Here is an 18,964-nt window from a genome sequence, read left to right on the forward strand (position 1 = left end):
GCTGATGTCATGTTAGCGAAATCTGCTTTTAGCTCATTCAAGCCTTGTTTTATGCCACTTAAAATGTACTTCTGTACAAAAATGCTAGAAAAATTAAAGTGAGTAAAAAATGTAATTCGAATTAAAGAAATTACCCACACATCTGTTTCACAGTCCCTACTCTTTTTAATGTAATCAGAAGTCTGTGGATCTTTGGTCATACACTGACACTTGCATGTTGTGCCCTATAACTAAGAATATTTTTGACAGAGGGAAAAATTATTTTCCCTTCAGAATATATTTATACGACCCCCTTCTAAAAGAGTGATCACTGTGTCACCTATTGATGCACATGACAATAACTGAATACAAAATAAATAGAACATTTTAACACAAACAGAAAACTTTTTGAAGACAATAGTTAAAAGTTTGTCCAGCTAATTTACAAAGTTTCATGCCTATCTTTGATTTCTGCTCATTCAAATTGTTCATTACTTAAAGACTAGCAGCTTCACTTCCAAGAACAAATGTAGTTACTTGACTTTATAAATAGCTAAGTAGACCCATTAAAATCAATAGGTATTTGTGTGGGATAATTATAGATTAAGTGTCAGAAAGGAACAAGAAAAGCTGCTCATTGTAGAGTGAGTTTTAAAATGGAAAAACCCTCAAAGGATACAGCTGTGCCTATAATGTAAAGAAACTAAGGAAGTTATTAGAAAGAGCCCCATTAAGAAATTACCAGGAAAAATTCACACTAATGCCCTAAGTCTGCAAGCCCTTATGTGGTACAGAGAAGTGAGTTCAAGATCATTATACTCCAGCATGTGTGTATTGACCCTGTGAATGAGTACACGTAAGATTAAGCAATAAGAGACTGAGCCAAAGCCCACTGAAGACACTGGGAGGCTTTGCATCAGGTGCTAAGCATAGTCCACTGAACTGCATTAAACAGAGTCAAAGAATGGTCACGTCTAAGGAGACAGGCTTAAATATAACCCTCACCATGCTAATAGAATGTTTATCTACTTTCTTAGGGCTCAGTTCTGCTACAAACCTGGTGGTCACAGAAAAAAATCTGATGTAGGAGCACAGTCTCCTCCTGCAGTTCCTGTCACTACTTTTTACTTGTACAGACAAGATTCCACATTTGTGCTATCCAGTTCAACCTCTAAATTCTCTTTACATATAAGTATACTTTAAATCAGAAGAGCAAGACAAAGTTATTTCCCTTTTGAAAGAAAGATGGCCTCTTGTTTGTGTTGATGCCTACTAACTCATTTGTATGGCATTAATCCAGCTTGACAACAAAGAAAAGGGGGGGAAAAAAAGATCTATTTGCCAGAATACCAAGAGGGCAGAACAGACAAGAGAAATAGTAGTTATCAAACCAAACCATAAGGGAAAAAGTTCAGACGCGTTGACAATTTCTCGATGAGACAATATTAAAGGCACAACGGCAAACTATCCCAATGTGAAGGACAGCTAGGCAGACTAGTTAAGAGGCCATCAGTTCTTTAACGACCTAAAAATCAAAACGGCATCCTACAAAAGGTGAAAACATGGCCAAATTGCTGAGAACAAATCAACAGCACAAATACGTACTGGCAAAGTCAGAACGGCTAAGGCACAAATTAGTTACACCTAGCAAGAGACATAAATGCCAGGAAGAAGAGGGTGTCTACATACATTAGGCACAAGGAAAAGTGTAGGTGCTCTACTAAGCAGGAAAGAAGAGCAAATAACAGACCCCATCAAGAAGGTTGAGGAGTTTAGTGCCTCTTTTGCTTCAGTCTTCACTAAAAACATTAATTGTGACCAGATATTTACCATGATTAAGATAAGTTAGAGCTACTGAAGACAGCTAAGTACTTACGACACTAGCTGAAGCAATCTGGGAGCACGTATCTTTGAAAACTCATGCAGGAAGAGTGAGGTCCCAGCAGGGCCAGCTCCCGCACCAGCTTGTCAAGCAGGTGCTTGGGGCGGCCACTCCGGTGCGGGGCGGCACTTCCAGGTCTTCGGCGGCAATTCGGTGGAGGGTCCCTCACTCCCACTCGGAGCGAAGGACTTCCCGCTGAATTTTTTTGTGGGGCGGGGGGCTGCTTGGGGCGGCAAAACCCCTGGAGCCGGCCTTGGGTCCCAGAGACCTGGAGGCGGCCAGAGTACCGATTTTTAGAAACCGGGACGACGACGACCTCGGGGACGGTAGCCCTGACAGGCGAGTTTCGGTACCTGGCACACCCCTGGCACGACCAGTGTGTAAGCCCCTGTCAGATAAAAGGGTGTATTTAACAAGAACAAAGCACGACCAACCACCCCTCCCTCTGTGAGTGGCTGGGGGGGCTGTACAGGGAGAGGTCTGGGTCTGGGAGCAAGGCCCGTCTGAGCGCACCTCGCGCCACCTGCTCTAGGTGAAACGACTGTGAGGCGAGGGCCGAACGGCTCGACAGGGCCTGACTCAGCACAACAATCGGCGCTCGAGCCCCCGGCCCCGCCCCATTCCCCAAGGCCCCGCCCCCGCCCTGCCTCTTCTCCGCCTCCGGGCCCCCGCTCCTCCCCCTCCCTCCGAGGGGCGGGGCTGGACTCTGGAGACACCCCCTCCCCGCTATTCGCAGCGCGGCCCGCGCACTCAGCGGCTCCGCCCCCACCCACCCCCGCGCTGGCCAGAGCACTGCGGCTGCGCGGGTCAGGGTAGGGAGCGTCTCCAGGAGGCGGAGCCCCACGCCTTTGGCGGCGGGCGTCACGTCACTTCCGGCGCGCCGCCGCCCTGCTCTAGTCCCGAGGAGATGGCGGCCGCTGTGCGTAGCCGGTGGTTCCGGTGCTGCTCCGCCCTGCTCAGGTATCGCCTGGCACCCGCCCCCCCCGTGAGAGCTCCGCCCTTCGACCCCGCCCCTGAGACTCCGGTGTAACCTCCCGGCGGGCCGCCGCCGCCTCCTCTCTGCCCCGCTCCCCCCCGTGAGCGCGAGCGTCCCCCCCCGCCACCGCGACACAGCCCTGAACTCCTAACCCGTGAGACCGCTGCGTAGCTCCTCGGGCCATTGACCGCACCCCTCGGTGCCTCAGTTTCCCCTCAGTAAGGCGGGGTTGAGCCCCTGGCGCACCAGGGCTACGGGAATTAAAGAGTCGTTGGAAAGGCCTGACCTTTGGGACTCCCCCATTTTGACTGGGCTGCTCTTTACAGTGGCTACAAAGGAACTTTGGGCTGCTCCATTTTTTGCGTGATACACACCCTCAGTTTGAAAATAAGATTATTTGACACACACACCCCTCCCCCGTGTCCCTGCAGGACTTATTTTCACAGTTCGTGCATTGGTCAAGTCTGGCAGTTGGTCTAAACCAAATGAAAACTGTTTCTAAGATTATCTGTTGTACCAGCCTGTTAAAATGTGTTACTTTGACAAGAGCCAAGTTAACAGATTAGGCTCCTTATTTAGTTTATTTAATACCATGAACCTCCAAACACCTCTGCATGTACTTAACGGTAAGCACATGAGCAGTCCCCTCTAAGTAAAAATATGGGGGAAATTAATTTTAAAATCTCAGTTTTCACTATTTGTTTACATGTTCATAATTCCCTCAATTTACATAGTGAAATTAGGCTGTTCTCAATTTTGCTGAGAGTCGGTCTCATGTATTGGTTTCCATGAACTAGTGCAGTGTTCGAGTTGTAAATTGTTTTGGAGAATGTTTAAATCTAAAACAGTTTTTGTTTGGATAATAAATAAAAGTAATAAAATCACTTCTATTATTATTTTTAAAATTTATGCTAAAACTATCTGGCAGGGTCCCTGTAAGTCTGTAAAGTGCTGAAGACATTAAAGTGAGCAAACATTGTTTGCTTTATACAAAGTTTCATTGACTTCTGTGTGGGAACTTGAGTGAGGGAGGTGAGGTGGCTTAGCTCATACATTTAGTTCTCACTGCACTGTTCATTTAGTTGAATATTTTGTATTTTAATATGAAGATGGTATTCTCACTCTTCTTTTCAGCTACGTGGACCACTTCATTTGTGATCACATAACATGGCTGTTGTAACTACAGCAATTGCTTATCAGGAGAAGTGATATTAAGACAATGTAACTTGTTTTAGTTGTCTTTTAATGCCATTTAGCTGCTGCCAATGATAAACTAGCCTTCCACAAACCACCAGTGTTCCACTGGTCACAATTTGAGAATGAGTTACAAAATGAACTGATGGTGCATTCTCAGAAATCTGACGTGGAAACTATCTAAATGTAGTGAGGGAGAGAATAGGTGCTTTTCACTTTCAATTCGATACACTACCATACCATTTTATTTCAACAATAATGCTCTGATGCTGCACGCATTTACACTGACATAACCCCATTGACTACAGTAGGACTGACTACCTGTATATGATGTTAAACATGCCTAAGTATTGGTTTCAGGCTCTCTGATTATAAACCTGCTGTTCTGCTTACTTGACCCTGTTAGTGTATTTTATTATTAATCTGAATGCTTTGTATCCATGTTAATTTTATTAATTGCTGACAGTAAGCTTATTACTGGAGTTACAATACCCAAATTGTTTAGCTTGTATCTTTCCTTGAGACTGTGATTAGGTAATTAACTTTTAAACATTTGAATTTATTATTTGTATTGTGGTAGTGCATAGGAAACCCAGTCATGGGTAGGACTCTGTGCTAGGCAAACACATAGCACGTAAAAAAAAAAAAGTCTCTGACCTCAAAGTGTTCTGCTCCTCCAGAATATTTATTTCCCAGTGTGCAGCTGTCTGCATGCTTATCTTTGTTTCTCATTCCCAGGCAAGGTTTTCCTGTTCTGGCTAATGCTAGGAGACGCTGTTTCTCAGGACTGAGTGGCCAATGGAACAAAATGGTGGGAGTGGGTTTTGGAGTAGCCCTGTGTGCAGTCCCTATCGTACAGGTAAATGAACATTACAAGGATTTTAATATTCTATGGTGTTTGGAAGTGTGTGCTTGTGGCAAATAGACCAATTTCTTGTATTAATTAAAACAACCACCCCGTTATTGTATGATGTTATTAGTATGCATATTGCAGTTTGCCCACTGAGCTTTCTGGGACATAGTTGGACATCTAGAAATTCTCTGCATCTTAGCTGACTTTAGCACAAAGTTAAAGTGATTCCACTATAACGAGTATGATTTAAATCCACTTAGCAAGAAACCATCCTTCACTTTTAAAGCGGCAACGTAAAATAGAGTTGCCCTAGTTTCAGTTGTTCCATAACTAAAATACTATTTTATAATAAAATTATTGAAAATTACTTGCTGTTACTTTGTGACGCCGCAAGCTGCCATGGCACATCAGTCAGGAATCCCACTATTAACAGAGCAAACCCCACAATCCATAGGGAGAAATTTACTTGTGGTCCTGGTATGTCATTAACAGAGTTTCAGCTCTTGCACGTTGCCTAATGTGCCTGAGCTTTTACAACCCACTGATAACCATCAGACAGGAAACAAGATAAGAATATGTTCTGCATATATATTAAAATATCCCGACTCAGGCAAATATTGGGAAATAAAAATATGAAAACTGGTTCTAAAAAAAAAGAAAACAAAACTTGCGGGAAAAGATGTTTTGGTGAGCTACTTCCTGAAATTTGGGCCCTTCAGAGAAGCCGTTACAGGATATGAATAGAAGAGAATGGAACTATGGGAGTAAAATTTTGTTCTACTTTTTAGAAGTTAGTTATTTAAGAGTTAAGGCAGACCAGCAATTTATTTTTAGCAATGGCTCCTGTGGTTTTTTTTGCTTACCGGAAAAGACGTTTTTATCATTAAAAGTTGTCTGTCTTTGAAAACCAGTGTAAAGACTGTGAAAATCTTTTGTCTTTCAGAAACACGAGCCCACTTTTCTCAGTCATGAAGCCTTGATTAGAAGGGCAATTTCTCTGGTAACAGACAGTACTTGTACTCTTCTCTCTCAAACAACATATGCGTTAATTGAAGCATTAACAGAGTATACAAAGGTAAGATGTGTGACTGCCTATGTTAGTACAAAGTTTATACTGCAACAGCTGGAGTATTTAACTCTCCCAAAGACAAGCTCTAACTGTACCTATTAAATCAGCTGTTATACCTAAAATGGACTTTGACTTCACAAATCAATGTAACAGATGTAGAGCTTCTGGGGTAGCAGTTCAGCTTGAATTGGTGCATCAGACATTTCAAAATAAGTGAACTGAACATGTCCCTGGTGGACAATAAAGGAGGTGTTGCTGCTGTTTTGGAGTGTTCGTGATCCAAGGCACGAACCATTTTTAGAGGTTTGCAAAACTCTCTTCAGGAAAACCCCAGGCACAAACTACTTCCTGAAATGTGGGCCCTTCACATGAGGAGTGAGGCTAAACTTTGCAAATAGTAGGCTAATATCTAGACAGAAAAAAACAAAGCCAGATATCAACCATTCTTTAAAAATACATCCATTACCTTCCTGACTTCTTTTCTAGGCAAGAAAAATATATAGGTTTCATCAGAAACAGACATTTTTCCAATCTGAGTTTGAAACTCTAGAAAGGCCTATTTGAAATGTGCCAAATGTGAAATTTGAGGAGTGCCAAATTAAGCAGAATAGTTGTCCATATTAAATTAACTACTGATTAGCATTGCCTTTAATCTATCACTGTAGATAAGCAAATGCAGAAATTGACGACTTACATGCATACAGAGAATTTATCTGTTACGTGTCATTCCTGCCAAGATTTTCAATAAAAAATAAGCAGTTTGGCAATATTTCAGTTCTAAAATGTGTAATGAACTGGCTAGTTTTTGTGTATATGTACTACTGCCCTCTGCTAGATAGAATCAAAGTGTTTGTGTATTACGGGTCCATATTTCAAGGGAGGTTCTCTTCTAGCTCAAGTGCTAACAGACTTGCTTTTTCAGCAGGAGAATCCGAGTTCTCTGTGCTGTTAGTATTACATTCCTAGGATATCAAAAAACTTGTTTTACAATATTAAACTGTCAATTTCTAATTTTTCTAGACTTCAGTTACAATGAAGTCTTTCCATTTTCACCACATAGTTTCAGATAAATTAATGAACACTAATACAATATCAGCAAAAGCAAAGTTCAAAAAGCACTTCTGAGACTATCCAGAAATGACTTCCTCACTAAATATTATAGGAGATTAAAACAAGGAAAGTGTTAGATCATTTCCCTTTGTTGTCTACTGTGTAACATAAGACAATAATGTGAGTGCATAAGCAAATGCAAAATTAGTTTGAAAGTAAGGAGCACTTGCATATTTTGAGTTATTTTATCAAGTAGCTGTGCTAGACTTACACTGTTTTGCAGGCAGTTTACACACTGGTGTCTCTCTACCGGCAATATACAAATCATCTTGGGAAAATGAATTCCAAAGAGGAAGATGCAGTATGGCAGGTGATCATAGGAGCAAGAGTTGAGGTAAAGAATTAACTAACTTCTGCAGTCATCAATCAGTCTCCTTTTTGTTATTTAAGAAATATTTCTCCATTCATTAATTTAACATGGCTGTAAGAGTGTATTACAAAAAGTGGGTTCAGATAGTGTTAAACAGTGTTACATGGCATTTTGTTTTTAATTATAGATGACTACAAAGCAGCAAGAATTCCTGAAGTTAGAATCCAGTTGGATGACCGCTTTACATCTTTCAGAGATGGCAGCAGAAGCTGCATATCAATCAGGTATTCGGGCATTACTGTAACACGCTCCTCGGTATCAGCTGGAATTTGTAATTTTTAGCAAAACTTTCCCCTGGCTCATAGGCAGTATTTATTATTAAAAAGGTGCAGGCAAGATTGACACTAAATCTAAATATGCTTAGTTAGTGTGCAGACTGAGAATCACATGGTCTGATTTTCAGAGCTGCCGAATACCTCTGTCTTCCACAGAGGACACAGCTGCTCAGTTCCTCTGTATCTTCAGTTGAAGTGCTTAGTACTTCTGAAAACCAGGCCCATAATTTAATATTTTAAATTTAAATTAGATAATTGTAATAACAAACATCTGATTATTTCATTTAAGGAAATAAGGAAAAACTGCATTATAAATTTGACTAAGAAATATTCTTGAAACTAAATGTATTAATGAAATGGTGAGAAGACTAGGTTGTTCAAGTACTGTAATATAGTCATTCACATAAACTGCAGGTTCAAATCTAGAACAGACCACTAGTGACTGAAAATTGCCACCATATGATGATTGTTCAGTCTTGGTTTATTTCTCACAGAGCATGTGGCCACATCACAGAAAATCACAACCTAATTTTGCACTAATTGGCAACCCAAACTTCGTTGGCAGGAATGTTCTGGGAAAAAATTCCGTTTCTATCATATGATGATACAGTCTAAAACTATCTACTACATCTAGTTATTAATCTACAAAAAAGAGGAGTAATCTATGTGTTTTGAAAACTGATTTGCTTAGAACATGAACAGTTTAGTAAAACATGATATTTCATTACTTCATCTCTGCCTTCATTGATGGTGTTTTATCATAAGGGCTGTTTCTGAATGAATTTACTTAAATTACTGTGTTTTTTCAGGTGCAGATCAAGCTTCAGTGACAGCTCGTAACCATATTCAGCTGGTGAAAACACAGGTGCAAGAGGTACGACAGCTGTCACAGAAAGCAGAGACCAAATTAGCTGAAGCTCAGACAGAAGAGCTCATTAACACAAAAGTTGAAGAATCATCACAGCCATGCAGTATCTCAGAAACCACAGAGGAAGTCGAAGAGTCTTATCTTCGTGAAGACTGAAAAAAAAACAAAAATCTTCTAAATATCACCTTTGGAGTATTTGATAGCATACCACTAATTCCAGGGCCTTGAGTTTCCCACATCATTAAGAAATAGATGTTGGATAAGGAAAAGGCATTAAAGACAGGCATGCTATCTGTTGATAATTGGTGGTAGTGGGCAATAATTCTCTCCCCCGCAAGTTTGCTATACCCAACTACCAGCCAGATTCAGGTGTTTGAAACGTCTTTATTTTTTAAGTTCCCATTATTATAATATGCATTGCTAGTAAATTTGTATTTAAGTGTACAACTATGCAAATGTGAAATTAGCTGTTAAAGATACTTTGTTGATGAGTGTTTGGGTCTGTTGCCATGAGGGTCTAATTCAGATGATTTAATACTAAACCCTTGGAAATTCCCAGTGTCTAAAACTAATTGTAGATTGCAGCCAAAGAGGGACACTTAAAAATAATTTCTAGTCTGTGAAGCAAGTTAATCTTAGCGGGTATTATATCTCCAGTCGAACAATAGAATTACATTTCACTGTCAAAGTCCGATTGGTTAACAATGTTGATTTTTTTGTGCTGTTTTCTAATTATTTTGACTTGTGACAATTCATAATGGATAGCTCATTGTTTAATAAAACACAAATTACTGTAGTCTAATTGCACTTAATTGTATCAAAAGAAGACAACCAATAGAATTGCTACAAATCTTGGAAATCTGTAGGATCTACACTCAGTGATCACTGTAGTATAGAGTATGGCAGATGTGTTTATGTAGACTTGCTTGTAATCTAATAGGAACACAACCAGCAAGATGCAATACAACTGGTTTTTCATGGTAGTTAAGGAAGGATTTTGTTGCTGTGCCACATTTAAAACTGTCTTTCTCAATAGGGAACATAGTGTTGCAAAGGCAGACACTACAAATAGCGGTAAATGCTGTTTGATCACAGAACACAGTGTTCCAAATGTGAATTTTCAAGTAGCGTAGCTGCAGTCTGCTCCAAACTGCAGGAAAAATGTAGCTTCCTCCTTGATAGTCAAATGACTGTTTCACTGGGTTTTCAAACTACATTTCAACAGTTCATGAGTATCATTTCTTTCCCTTTGTCATTTAAGCAGTTTGTTAATTTCATATTGAATGTATGGTTGTATTTTCCCAAATTAATGTGTTTTACTATCTGTACTGTAGAACTGTGGCGACTAGATTTTTACGAAGAGCTCCCTTTAATATTTGTGTAATGCTCAATAACAAGACAGCTGAGTATTGGTAATATATAATTTAGCCAATAGGTATGGTTTAGAGAAACAGGCTTCTGTGTATTAGTAATTGTTAAATTTGTTTAAAGTGCCATTTTGTACAGGACCCCAGTCCATGTGAAAGTTCCGGCCCCAAGATTTCATGATATTCTTATAAATGCCAAAACAAGTGTGTGTCTGGAAGTCTTCCAGCCCAGTACCACCCTTCCCTTGGGAATATCTTTTTAACAAGGGGATCAGATCCCTGTAGCACGGTGTGACTGCAGCTAAACTAAACTAAAGTTGGATTAAACTACACAAGAAAAGAGTGCAGAGTAATCTTGGGTAATTGTAACTCTCCTGCATTAGTAAGAAAAAAAATATTTCCTTGCTGATATTTGCTTTGTTGCATTCAAATGTTTGGGCAAAGTGCATTGGTATCAAATGAAAAGATGTAACAGAAAATATTTTCACAGCCCCTAGCCAGAAGAAATCTTACAGGTGGCGGGTGAATACTTTTGTAACACTAAGTTAGAGGTTAAATTAAAGCCTATGTTTACCAGTGAGTCTCTTCCAAAAACAACAAAAAATTTACACTTTGGCAATGGTCATAGCAGCCGTTAAGGACCCCTGAATACCATTCTAGGATGAAGGATTATCGGAACCACCCCAACGGAGGGGAGGGAGGGGGGAATTATTTGCAGTTGCACTGTTGGCACAGGGCTCTGAGCAAGCAACAGTGCCACATAGGGTCAACCTTCCTCTGTAACTGCACTGTGTGAACAAAGCTGAGCAGCTGCAGATTAGCTGGCAGGCAGTTCTGGTGCCAAGCCATTTATATTTATCATCCAAAATTGCATGTACTAGCATTGTTGGATATACGTGTCATTGGTACAGCCTTCTTGTGCCTGCCACGGTGCCAGTGTAGCTCTGTCACATGTTTGTGTGGCACAGACTATCAAGAAAAGATTGGATCCTATTTATGTAGTACCCTGGAAAGCAGAACAACATTCCCTGTCTGAGTCAGGCTTCCCCCCACCCAAACCAACTTCTGTTTCCTTCTCTGCTGTGGTCGCAGTTGTAATGTGTCACTATTCTGCTAAGACAGCACACAGCCACTTTAAGAATAGAATGAAGTTGCATGGGGGGAAAAAGGTAATTTTTTCAATCCAGTACTGTTACAATATGCTGGTAGCCCATGTTAAGAGGAATGATTCACCTTCCTGATGAAACCATGGAAGCAGCTTAGACAACTTGCTTGTTACTGATAATAACCAATACCTTTGCACCTGTAAACTCAGTCCTGTAACGTGTCATTAACACCCAAACCAGTCTGTCTACTTTGCCATTGGAGAGAGGCATATTAGAAATCTTAGTTAAACATGAATGGAAGATAAGCCCCTTTCAAATGCATCCTTCTGTGAACCACATTTGAGATGACAAGAATTAGGGTTGGTCTTTATTTTTCCAACACTAGTTGGAATACATTCAAAGCTCTTAAAATTAGTCAGCTCATATATGTTCGAGCCTTTCACTGACTCAAAGTCCTTTCCAGTCCTATCTACTGATAAGCATGTGGCGATAAACTGCTAAAGTTAATTTGTACAGTGCTTGGAGAGTCACACTAATCATTTCTTACTGTATCCCACTGAGTTTGTATCTGAGATTGTCCAGGGTAACAAAGAAATGATACAGTGGTATTTCATAAAAGGTACCAACCCCTATCCTAGATAGCAGCACTGACGCACACACAAGTGACACACACAGCTCTCTGGCAATGGATGAAAAGTGCCCACCCACAATATCAGTGTCCTGTGAACAAGCTTCCTCTCCCCTAAAAATCCAAGCATTAAGTTTTACTACCCTACCTTATTCCTACGTTACAAATAGAGCAACACAAACACTTTTCAGAATTAAACACCTTCCTAATTATGTTTTAAACCCCTACATCAGGAATTACTACCCCCGAATAGAAAGGTGGAAGGGTACAGTAGTATTCATTAGGGACTTACATTGTTCTTAATAAAAAATAATCTGTGACCTGAAAGTTAAATTTAGGTAAAGATGAACCCAGATTATGGGCTAGTCTCTAAATGGCAGTTCTGCTTTCATACATGCTCCTCTTCAACTGCTTTATCTATTTCTATTATCTCTTCCTAGATTCTTACACAGGAATCACTTATTCCAGGGCAGAGTCCACTAGAGGAACAGTGAGCAAATATGTCATACAAGTGACAAGTGGAATAGTATCCAAGGTTACAATCCCTGGTGCCTTCAGACAACTACAACCCTAAGTAAAATGGTGAGACCCTCCAACACTAAAGGAATTGACAAGAACATCAGAAGTAACTAGAAAGGCAGTTCAGGTTAAGCGCTAATAAAAGCAAGCAGAGTAGTGACAGCGAAAGCATAATACACTGGCAAACAGGAACCCACAACATCAGAATCCATTGATTTGATGTAGTTTAAACAGTCTTGTCACAAACTTAGACAGAGAAGCAGAAATTTCTTGCTTCTAGTACCAGCTCTGTCAAACTCCCCTCTCTCTGGCCTTGTGGAAGGACATAACTTGCCCTCTCCATCCTTCAGTTTCTCTTGATAAGAGACCGCCCTGCACTGGATCGCAAAGCACTTTACAAACATAAAGGACCATCTCACATCTGTGTGGTAGTATTGCCCGTCCAGGTGCCAAGGTCACAGCAATCAGACTAAAACTGAGGTCTCTCTCCTCCAAGAGCAGCACTTTACTACCACTTCGAGGCCTCCTCCCCTCACCTGCAACACAGCAGTGAAAGGATGGATTATTTCATGAAGTTGAAACGCTCCATATGAGTACCAAGGAGGATGGATCTTCTTGAACTTTACTCAAGGGATTGACTCAGATAGCACCAAGGTGACACAGGACCTGTGTAGGGATTTATACCACTCTCCGCCACAAGGCCAATTAATTAGCAAGTCCCACTTCCCACAAAGCCATACAGATATATTTTCCATTTGCAGCTGTGTAATCTCTGATGGAGGTAGCTGTCAGCTAACCCTGGATTTTGTTTTGATATTCTCATCTCAGTTGTACTTCCAACAGAACAAGAATACTCAATGTAAACACTTTCAAAACTGTATTTATTTATACCTGCTGTTTAAAAAAGCCATTGTTATTATAGTGGTTAATAGCAATTTGTTTCTTCTCCCAATCCCACTGTAAAGTATTTTTGTGCAAAAATTCCAGTGCAAATAATCTAATGTAAGTAGATAAAAATCGAAAGAAAAAGAGCTGGTTAGAAGTCAGTGCTATTAGAACTAAGTACCTTGCAGTGTCGTGGCTGTGTTAAGAACAGACAACTGAAAGGTTTCTAGACCATCTTCTCTGTGTTCTTTCCCCCACATCCCCATTAAGTAAATTTAGTGCTGGTGACATCTGGTGGATTGCTAACCGTGGACAGTGAAGTCCTTGACAGGAGATGCGCAGACCCAGCAGCATAAGCTTGTCCACACACTTCTTGTGCCTTAGCCCTGATTTCAAGGGTTAATGGGTGAGTTCAGGCTCTACTGCCTGTTTAGCAGGAAGGCCAGTAACTAGAGGCTGCTAGTAAGGTTGGTAGTTGTAACTTGGACACCATCAGAACTGGCACTAAGACCACCACCGCACTTTGCAAAGAGCCACTCAGAACCACCCAGCTGGGCTGAATTCAAATCAGTGATCTACAGAGGAAGCAATCCCAATCCCAAGTCCCTGAGCTATCCCCCCTATGTGTTTTCAGTTCAACCTCATGATGCTTCAGTAACCCAACAATATATTTTCAGAGGCTCATTGCAGAACATTACCTTACTGTAAACTACAGTCTGTTAATAAAAATGTATCATCTACTACGACTTTCTTTTGTTTCTGTTTTTAATGTCAGTTTAAGCAATCTGGAGTAACCACCACCATCATTCTGTTCCCTGCACTTAGCATCAGCAGTCTCATTTTGTGAGTTACTGAGTTAATGATACAGCACACCTAATATGGTCATCCTTTACCAGCGTCCACATGATCCACATCTCGGTGGGGTTCAGCTTGTGCACTATCATCAGTTCTTTGTATAGACATGGATCAAAAGGATTAAAAGGCCTCTGGATTCCAAAGGTCTTAAAGCCAGCATGGTTCAATGGAGTCACTGCCATCTTTGCCAGACACATTCCCACAAAGACATCATCTATTGGGAAGAGTTCAGTGTCTTCAGCAGTGCTCTGGAGTCGCTGCACTGTCGTTCTGGACATCACATAGCCACCGCCACCAGCATAGAGAGGATAGTAGGGCGCTTTGTACATAGACTCCGGGATGAAATATTTGACTTTGGTGTTTCTTATAGGACGGGCCTGGCTGATGACATCCCCAACAAAGAGATCTTCCCCAGGTTCCAATTCTTTGAGGAACTCAACAATATTGTAGGTGTTGACAAAAACGTCATCATCGCCCTTCAGCACAAACCTGGCGTGGGGACAGTCCGCCATGAACCACCGGAGGAAGTGCAGCTCCTTCAGTGTCAAGTTGAAGAAGTTGTCGGTGAAATCCCACTGGACAATGTCATCGAACTCTTGGCTCTCATAAACCAGCAGCTGATGGAGGGAGTGAGCCTGGATTTTGGCCTCTGAGCGCCCAAGCAAGAATACCAGTTTGATTGGCTTGCTGCCGATGGCCACTTCTTTCCCCCATGTGTTCCTGATAGCAACCCTACGGTCTATGTTGATCGGGAGAGACTTGATTGCCAGCAAGAGGAATGTTTCCTCACTGCATCTCGTGGGCTTCAGCAGTGTTGAAAAGTTCCTGCAGTGCTTGTACATTAAGAAGGTGCGGTGAAGCTCTGGGAGTGCAAGAGAGGAATTGACAATTGTCAGGTCTGGCAAACATTTGCTGGGTTCAGTCTGCTCCGGGGCCCAGAACGTATGGCTGGGATTTGGTGCAGCTATCTTCCTGGCTGCTGGGGAGACAGCCAACTTAGTCTCTTTCCTTATATAAATAAGGAATGCAATCAACGTGATTGAGACGGTATATAGTGCAACCATTCTTATCCTGGGATACATCTCAAACACTGGAGCAGGAGCCAATCCCTGCACAGTTAAAGGAACACACACAACATTTATTAAAGGAGCATTCAGGCTTCTTGTCTCATTGCTAAACAATTATCACAGGAGTCTAAAGGCCAAATTTATGAAGATATTTAGGGGCTTAAAGATGCAGATAGGGATCCAGCGGGATGTACAAAAGCACCTAAGCAGCTTACACACCTAATTCCCATAGACTTCAATAGCAAAGTTTTTATTGAATTTAATGGGATTGGGAGCTGTCCCATTACTCCACTTAAACAAGGCAGGACACAGGTTTGTCCCTGCCCAGCCCAGAGTACTGGTGTCAGGGCTGCTCACAGGAGCCCTTTGAGAGCTGCCAAAGTGCTCAGATTTGGGGAGTGGAAAGGGGGGGAGGGAGGCAGATTCTAATGTTGGACTGTGAGCTCATTAGCCTATGAATTGAGTCACAGCTCAATTTGGGCCCAATCCTGCAAGGTGCCGCGTGCTCTCAATTTCCATCCTCTCCTTTGGGAAAGGAGGGTACTCAGCCCAAGATCAGCTCACAAAGCCCAATATGTATTACGAGAAGGTCTCAGGAAGCACAGAGAACCATCACACGGGCACATAGGCCAAGTGCTGCAGCTCACACAAGCTCTTGCAAGGACAGAGCTAGCTTGATGCAAGCTATTCAGACTGCTCTTCCCATTAGAGTCAAAGCCCTATTTGCATCATCTAGTGTCAGCCTGTTTTAGGAACATTGGGAGCAACAGGGAGGCTCCAGCAGGGATGCTTGGATAGCATGGTAGTTTGGTCTGAGGGCCTAGATGGGAGTACAGGTGGCCCACAAGTTTCTGGGGTTCCTTCCCCACTCACTCACCCCATCTAGTTCTCTCTGGGGTTGCATGCTGTTTGAAAAGTCGAGGCCTCAGGGTGCTTCACATCTGCCAAGTTAGTGTAATATAGCCATTTGTTTGGCAGCTGAAGCTTATCGTTCTGTTCTAAGTTTTGCAGGGGGTTCCAGGTACAGTATGCAAACCTGGAATCCCATTTCTGAGAGAGTACAATAGCTTTTTCAGTGTCCTCATGTCTGCCAGCCGAAGCAGCCAATGCTGCGTAGCTTCTATGCTCGGTATTGTTCTAAAGGCAGCCTTAAAAAGAATGGCATGGCGTTCACTCATAGACATCTTTAATTCTATGCAGGCAGTAGACCACGGAACAAGCCAGCAAGTTTCTATTAGTCACACCAGAGGCAGTATTCTGTCCCTCCAGCTACCAAGCTTGCAAATTAGGTCAGCTACAAATATTAATCTAAGTGAACAGCTTGTCCAAAGCACAATCCTAACACTTTGGTGTTGGATATAGGCTCTTACCTGAGAGAGCTTTTTAACAAGTCATACAGCAAATGGGTTTTACAACACCCTACTTCCTTTCAGCATCTTTGTGTCACAGCTGGGATCAGAAACTACATCACAAGGCATCACACTCACCCTTGTGCTTTGACCACAAAACATTTTTTTCTTTTTAGCACATCTGTGTACCAACCACACTTGCTTGACAGGCGACAACCTTCCCTCTTCCCTTTAAGAAAAGAAAAGCACTGACTGCTAGGCCCCATTCCCCACCCAACTCCAGTTCTGCCACAGAATTCTAACAGGCCATTAAAGGTAGAAGGAATAAACCTCGTTTTCCCCTCACCAAACATTCCCATTTAGAACTTTAAAGTGTCAGAGAGGCACACTGGTGCTGCACTGGCAATGACCCCACATTTCAGTTGAAGGGCACTGAGTGCCCGAATCCAACATTAGAAGCCTTAAAGGGATCCTGACTTTACACAGGGATGACACATCCTTTTTAAGAGCTAGAGAAGCTGAAGAGGCAGATACTGCTCCCAACTTGAAAGTGTTTAAAGGGCTTGGCTACACTGGAGAGTTGCAGCGCTGGTGGTGGGTTTACAGCACTGCAACTTAGCAACTGTCCACACCTGCAAAGCACATCCAGCGCTGCAACTCCCTGGCTGCAGCACTGGCTGTACACCTGGTCTGCTTGGGTTGTAACGATTGCAATGCTGGTGATGCAGCACTGCTCATCAAGTGTGGCCACCAAAAGCGCTGTTATTGGCCTCCAGGGTATTAGGAGGTATCCCAGAATGCCTGCTCACAACAAACCGGAAGAATGGCTGAACTCCAAGCTCCCCCAAGCTGCTTATCTAAAAAACAAACAGCTCCTATTTGCTCCAGCGAGCAGAGGCAGGCAGGGAATTGCTTTGGAAGGTTCACAGCTGTTTGCTTGAAGACAGAAGTCACACGGCAGAGGGGGCGGGGGGAGTCTGTGTTGAGCAGCTGCTTATGTGGTCTGAAGGCTATTTAGGAGTGCATAATTTACATTTAGTGAATAAGAGAGGGGTGGGGGAAGGGCTCGAAACTTTTAAATTGATTGCAGGTTGGTGATGTGTATGTTCCAGTTCTTAGAACTTGCAAGGCAGGGAGTTGACAGATCCAAAAATCCACTCTCTCTCTATCCCCCCACCCCCCTCTTTTGAAAAGCACATTGCAGCCATTTGAATGCTGGGATAGCTGCCCACAATGCACCAGTCCCAACAGTGCTGCAAAAGTGGCCACACTGCAGCACTGGTAGCTGTCAGTGTGGCCACACTGCAGCGCTTTCCCTACACAGCTGTACCTCCCAGCGCTGTACAACTGTAAGTGTAGCCATACTCTAAGTTTATAATGTTTAACTGTTAGTAAGATCTTTGGCCTAGGAACCCAGCGACAGTCAGATTTCAATGCTGCCTTACAAAACAGTGTTTATAGTTACTCACATTTTTTGCATTTAGGGTGGAATTTATCATGACATGATAAGAAGCCCACACTCATACTGCGACAATACTAATGCCTGCGGGGTACACCAGACGGAGGAGAACTGGTTTAAAAGCTGTAACCAAACCATAGGGGTTAATTTTGGGTAAGTGGTTCTCCACGTGGGCCAGTTTCTCGATGATCCATCATGCATGTGAAATTGCAACATTCCCAAGGTATCTAGCATCCAATCAACGGAGAGACTGAACTTTTTGCTGTCCTAGGCAAAATGTATCACATTTATGCCACTCCCAACCCTGTAACATTTTGTCGCCCTTTAATACACAGACATTATTTGTAGCCGCCTGGTCGCTGCTATACTGAATCCACTGGTCAATAACTGAAGTAAATCAGAGGTCTGACTTTAGACTCACTGTTACACTCAGTTAAGTCCTTAGTTATTAAAGGACCCAAACATCCCACCAAAGCCTAATCAGTAACGTTCCCAAACCTCACAAAGCTGGGCAGTCATTTATGTAAAGGAGCTGGCGTGCAGAAAAAAAAGCGCTAGTCTCCCAGCAAAGCTTTGAAGGGAGTTTTGCAACCCCTTTCCAGGATACAGCATCTTCTGCAGAACCCCGCAAGTCCAGGCAACGATCGGTGCAAACCATTCCTCCGAGTTTTACAAGGCTCTTCCTCCCCTCTTACCTTTCCTGCAGCACCGACTTCTCCTCAGGGGCTGCTGCTCTGCAAGGAGCGTTCCTTAAATGCACCATGCAAGCCCTCGCCTGCTGCTTTCACCAGGCTTCAGTTTAAACAGGGGGAGGCAGGGGTGGTGCATGGAGGCCTGAACCCCCTTCCTGCCCCCTCTTTCTGTTGTGCGCGTGCATCTGACTCTGGGAGCCGCTCGCTCCCGGTTCCTGCTGCAGTTAAAGCCGAAGCCGCATCCAATGGGGCTCGCGCTGCTCTGGAGCCCGGCCGGGGTCGCCATAGAAACGACAGGCAGGCTCGTGCGGACGTGAAATCAACCGGCTACAGCAGCAGATGCTCCGGGGTTTGGGGGCAGGAGGGCGCGAGGCGGAGCGACTGGCGCCAGCGGCCGGTGAATGGGTCAGCTGCGGCAGAGCCCGCCGCCCCCAATTAGGGGATTATTTTAATGAGGGAGG

General features: G+C 42.8%; 2 protein-coding genes across 2 annotated transcripts; one reads left to right on the forward strand and one right to left on the reverse strand.

The window, feature by feature from the left end:
- Positions 1-2,714: 2,714 nt before the first annotated feature.
- Positions 2,715-9,372, forward strand: DIABLO (diablo IAP-binding mitochondrial protein). Its single transcript, XM_030582886.1, has 6 exons — positions 2,715-2,821; positions 4,770-4,890; positions 5,828-5,959; positions 7,287-7,397; positions 7,561-7,657; positions 8,518-9,372. The coding sequence occupies exons 1-6, from the start codon at positions 2,769-2,771 to the stop codon at positions 8,730-8,732; spliced, it is 729 nt and encodes a 242-aa protein (XP_030438746.1). The 5' UTR covers positions 2,715-2,768; the 3' UTR covers positions 8,733-9,372.
- On the reverse strand, positions 8,670-18,709 carry B3GNT4 (UDP-GlcNAc:betaGal beta-1,3-N-acetylglucosaminyltransferase 4). The gene is made up of 2 exons (XM_030582885.1): positions 18,507-18,709; positions 8,670-15,045 (listed from the first exon to the last, which is right to left on the reverse strand). The coding sequence occupies exon 2, from the start codon at positions 15,016-15,018 to the stop codon at positions 13,930-13,932; it is 1,089 nt and encodes a 362-aa protein (XP_030438745.1). The 5' UTR covers positions 15,019-15,045; positions 18,507-18,709; the 3' UTR covers positions 8,670-13,929.
- Positions 18,710-18,964: the final 255 nt, after the last annotated feature.

Source organism: Gopherus evgoodei, chromosome 13, assembly GCF_007399415.2.
Source record: "Gopherus evgoodei ecotype Sinaloan lineage chromosome 13, rGopEvg1_v1.p, whole genome shotgun sequence".
Classification (NCBI taxonomy): Eukaryota; Metazoa; Chordata; order Testudines; family Testudinidae; genus Gopherus; species Gopherus evgoodei.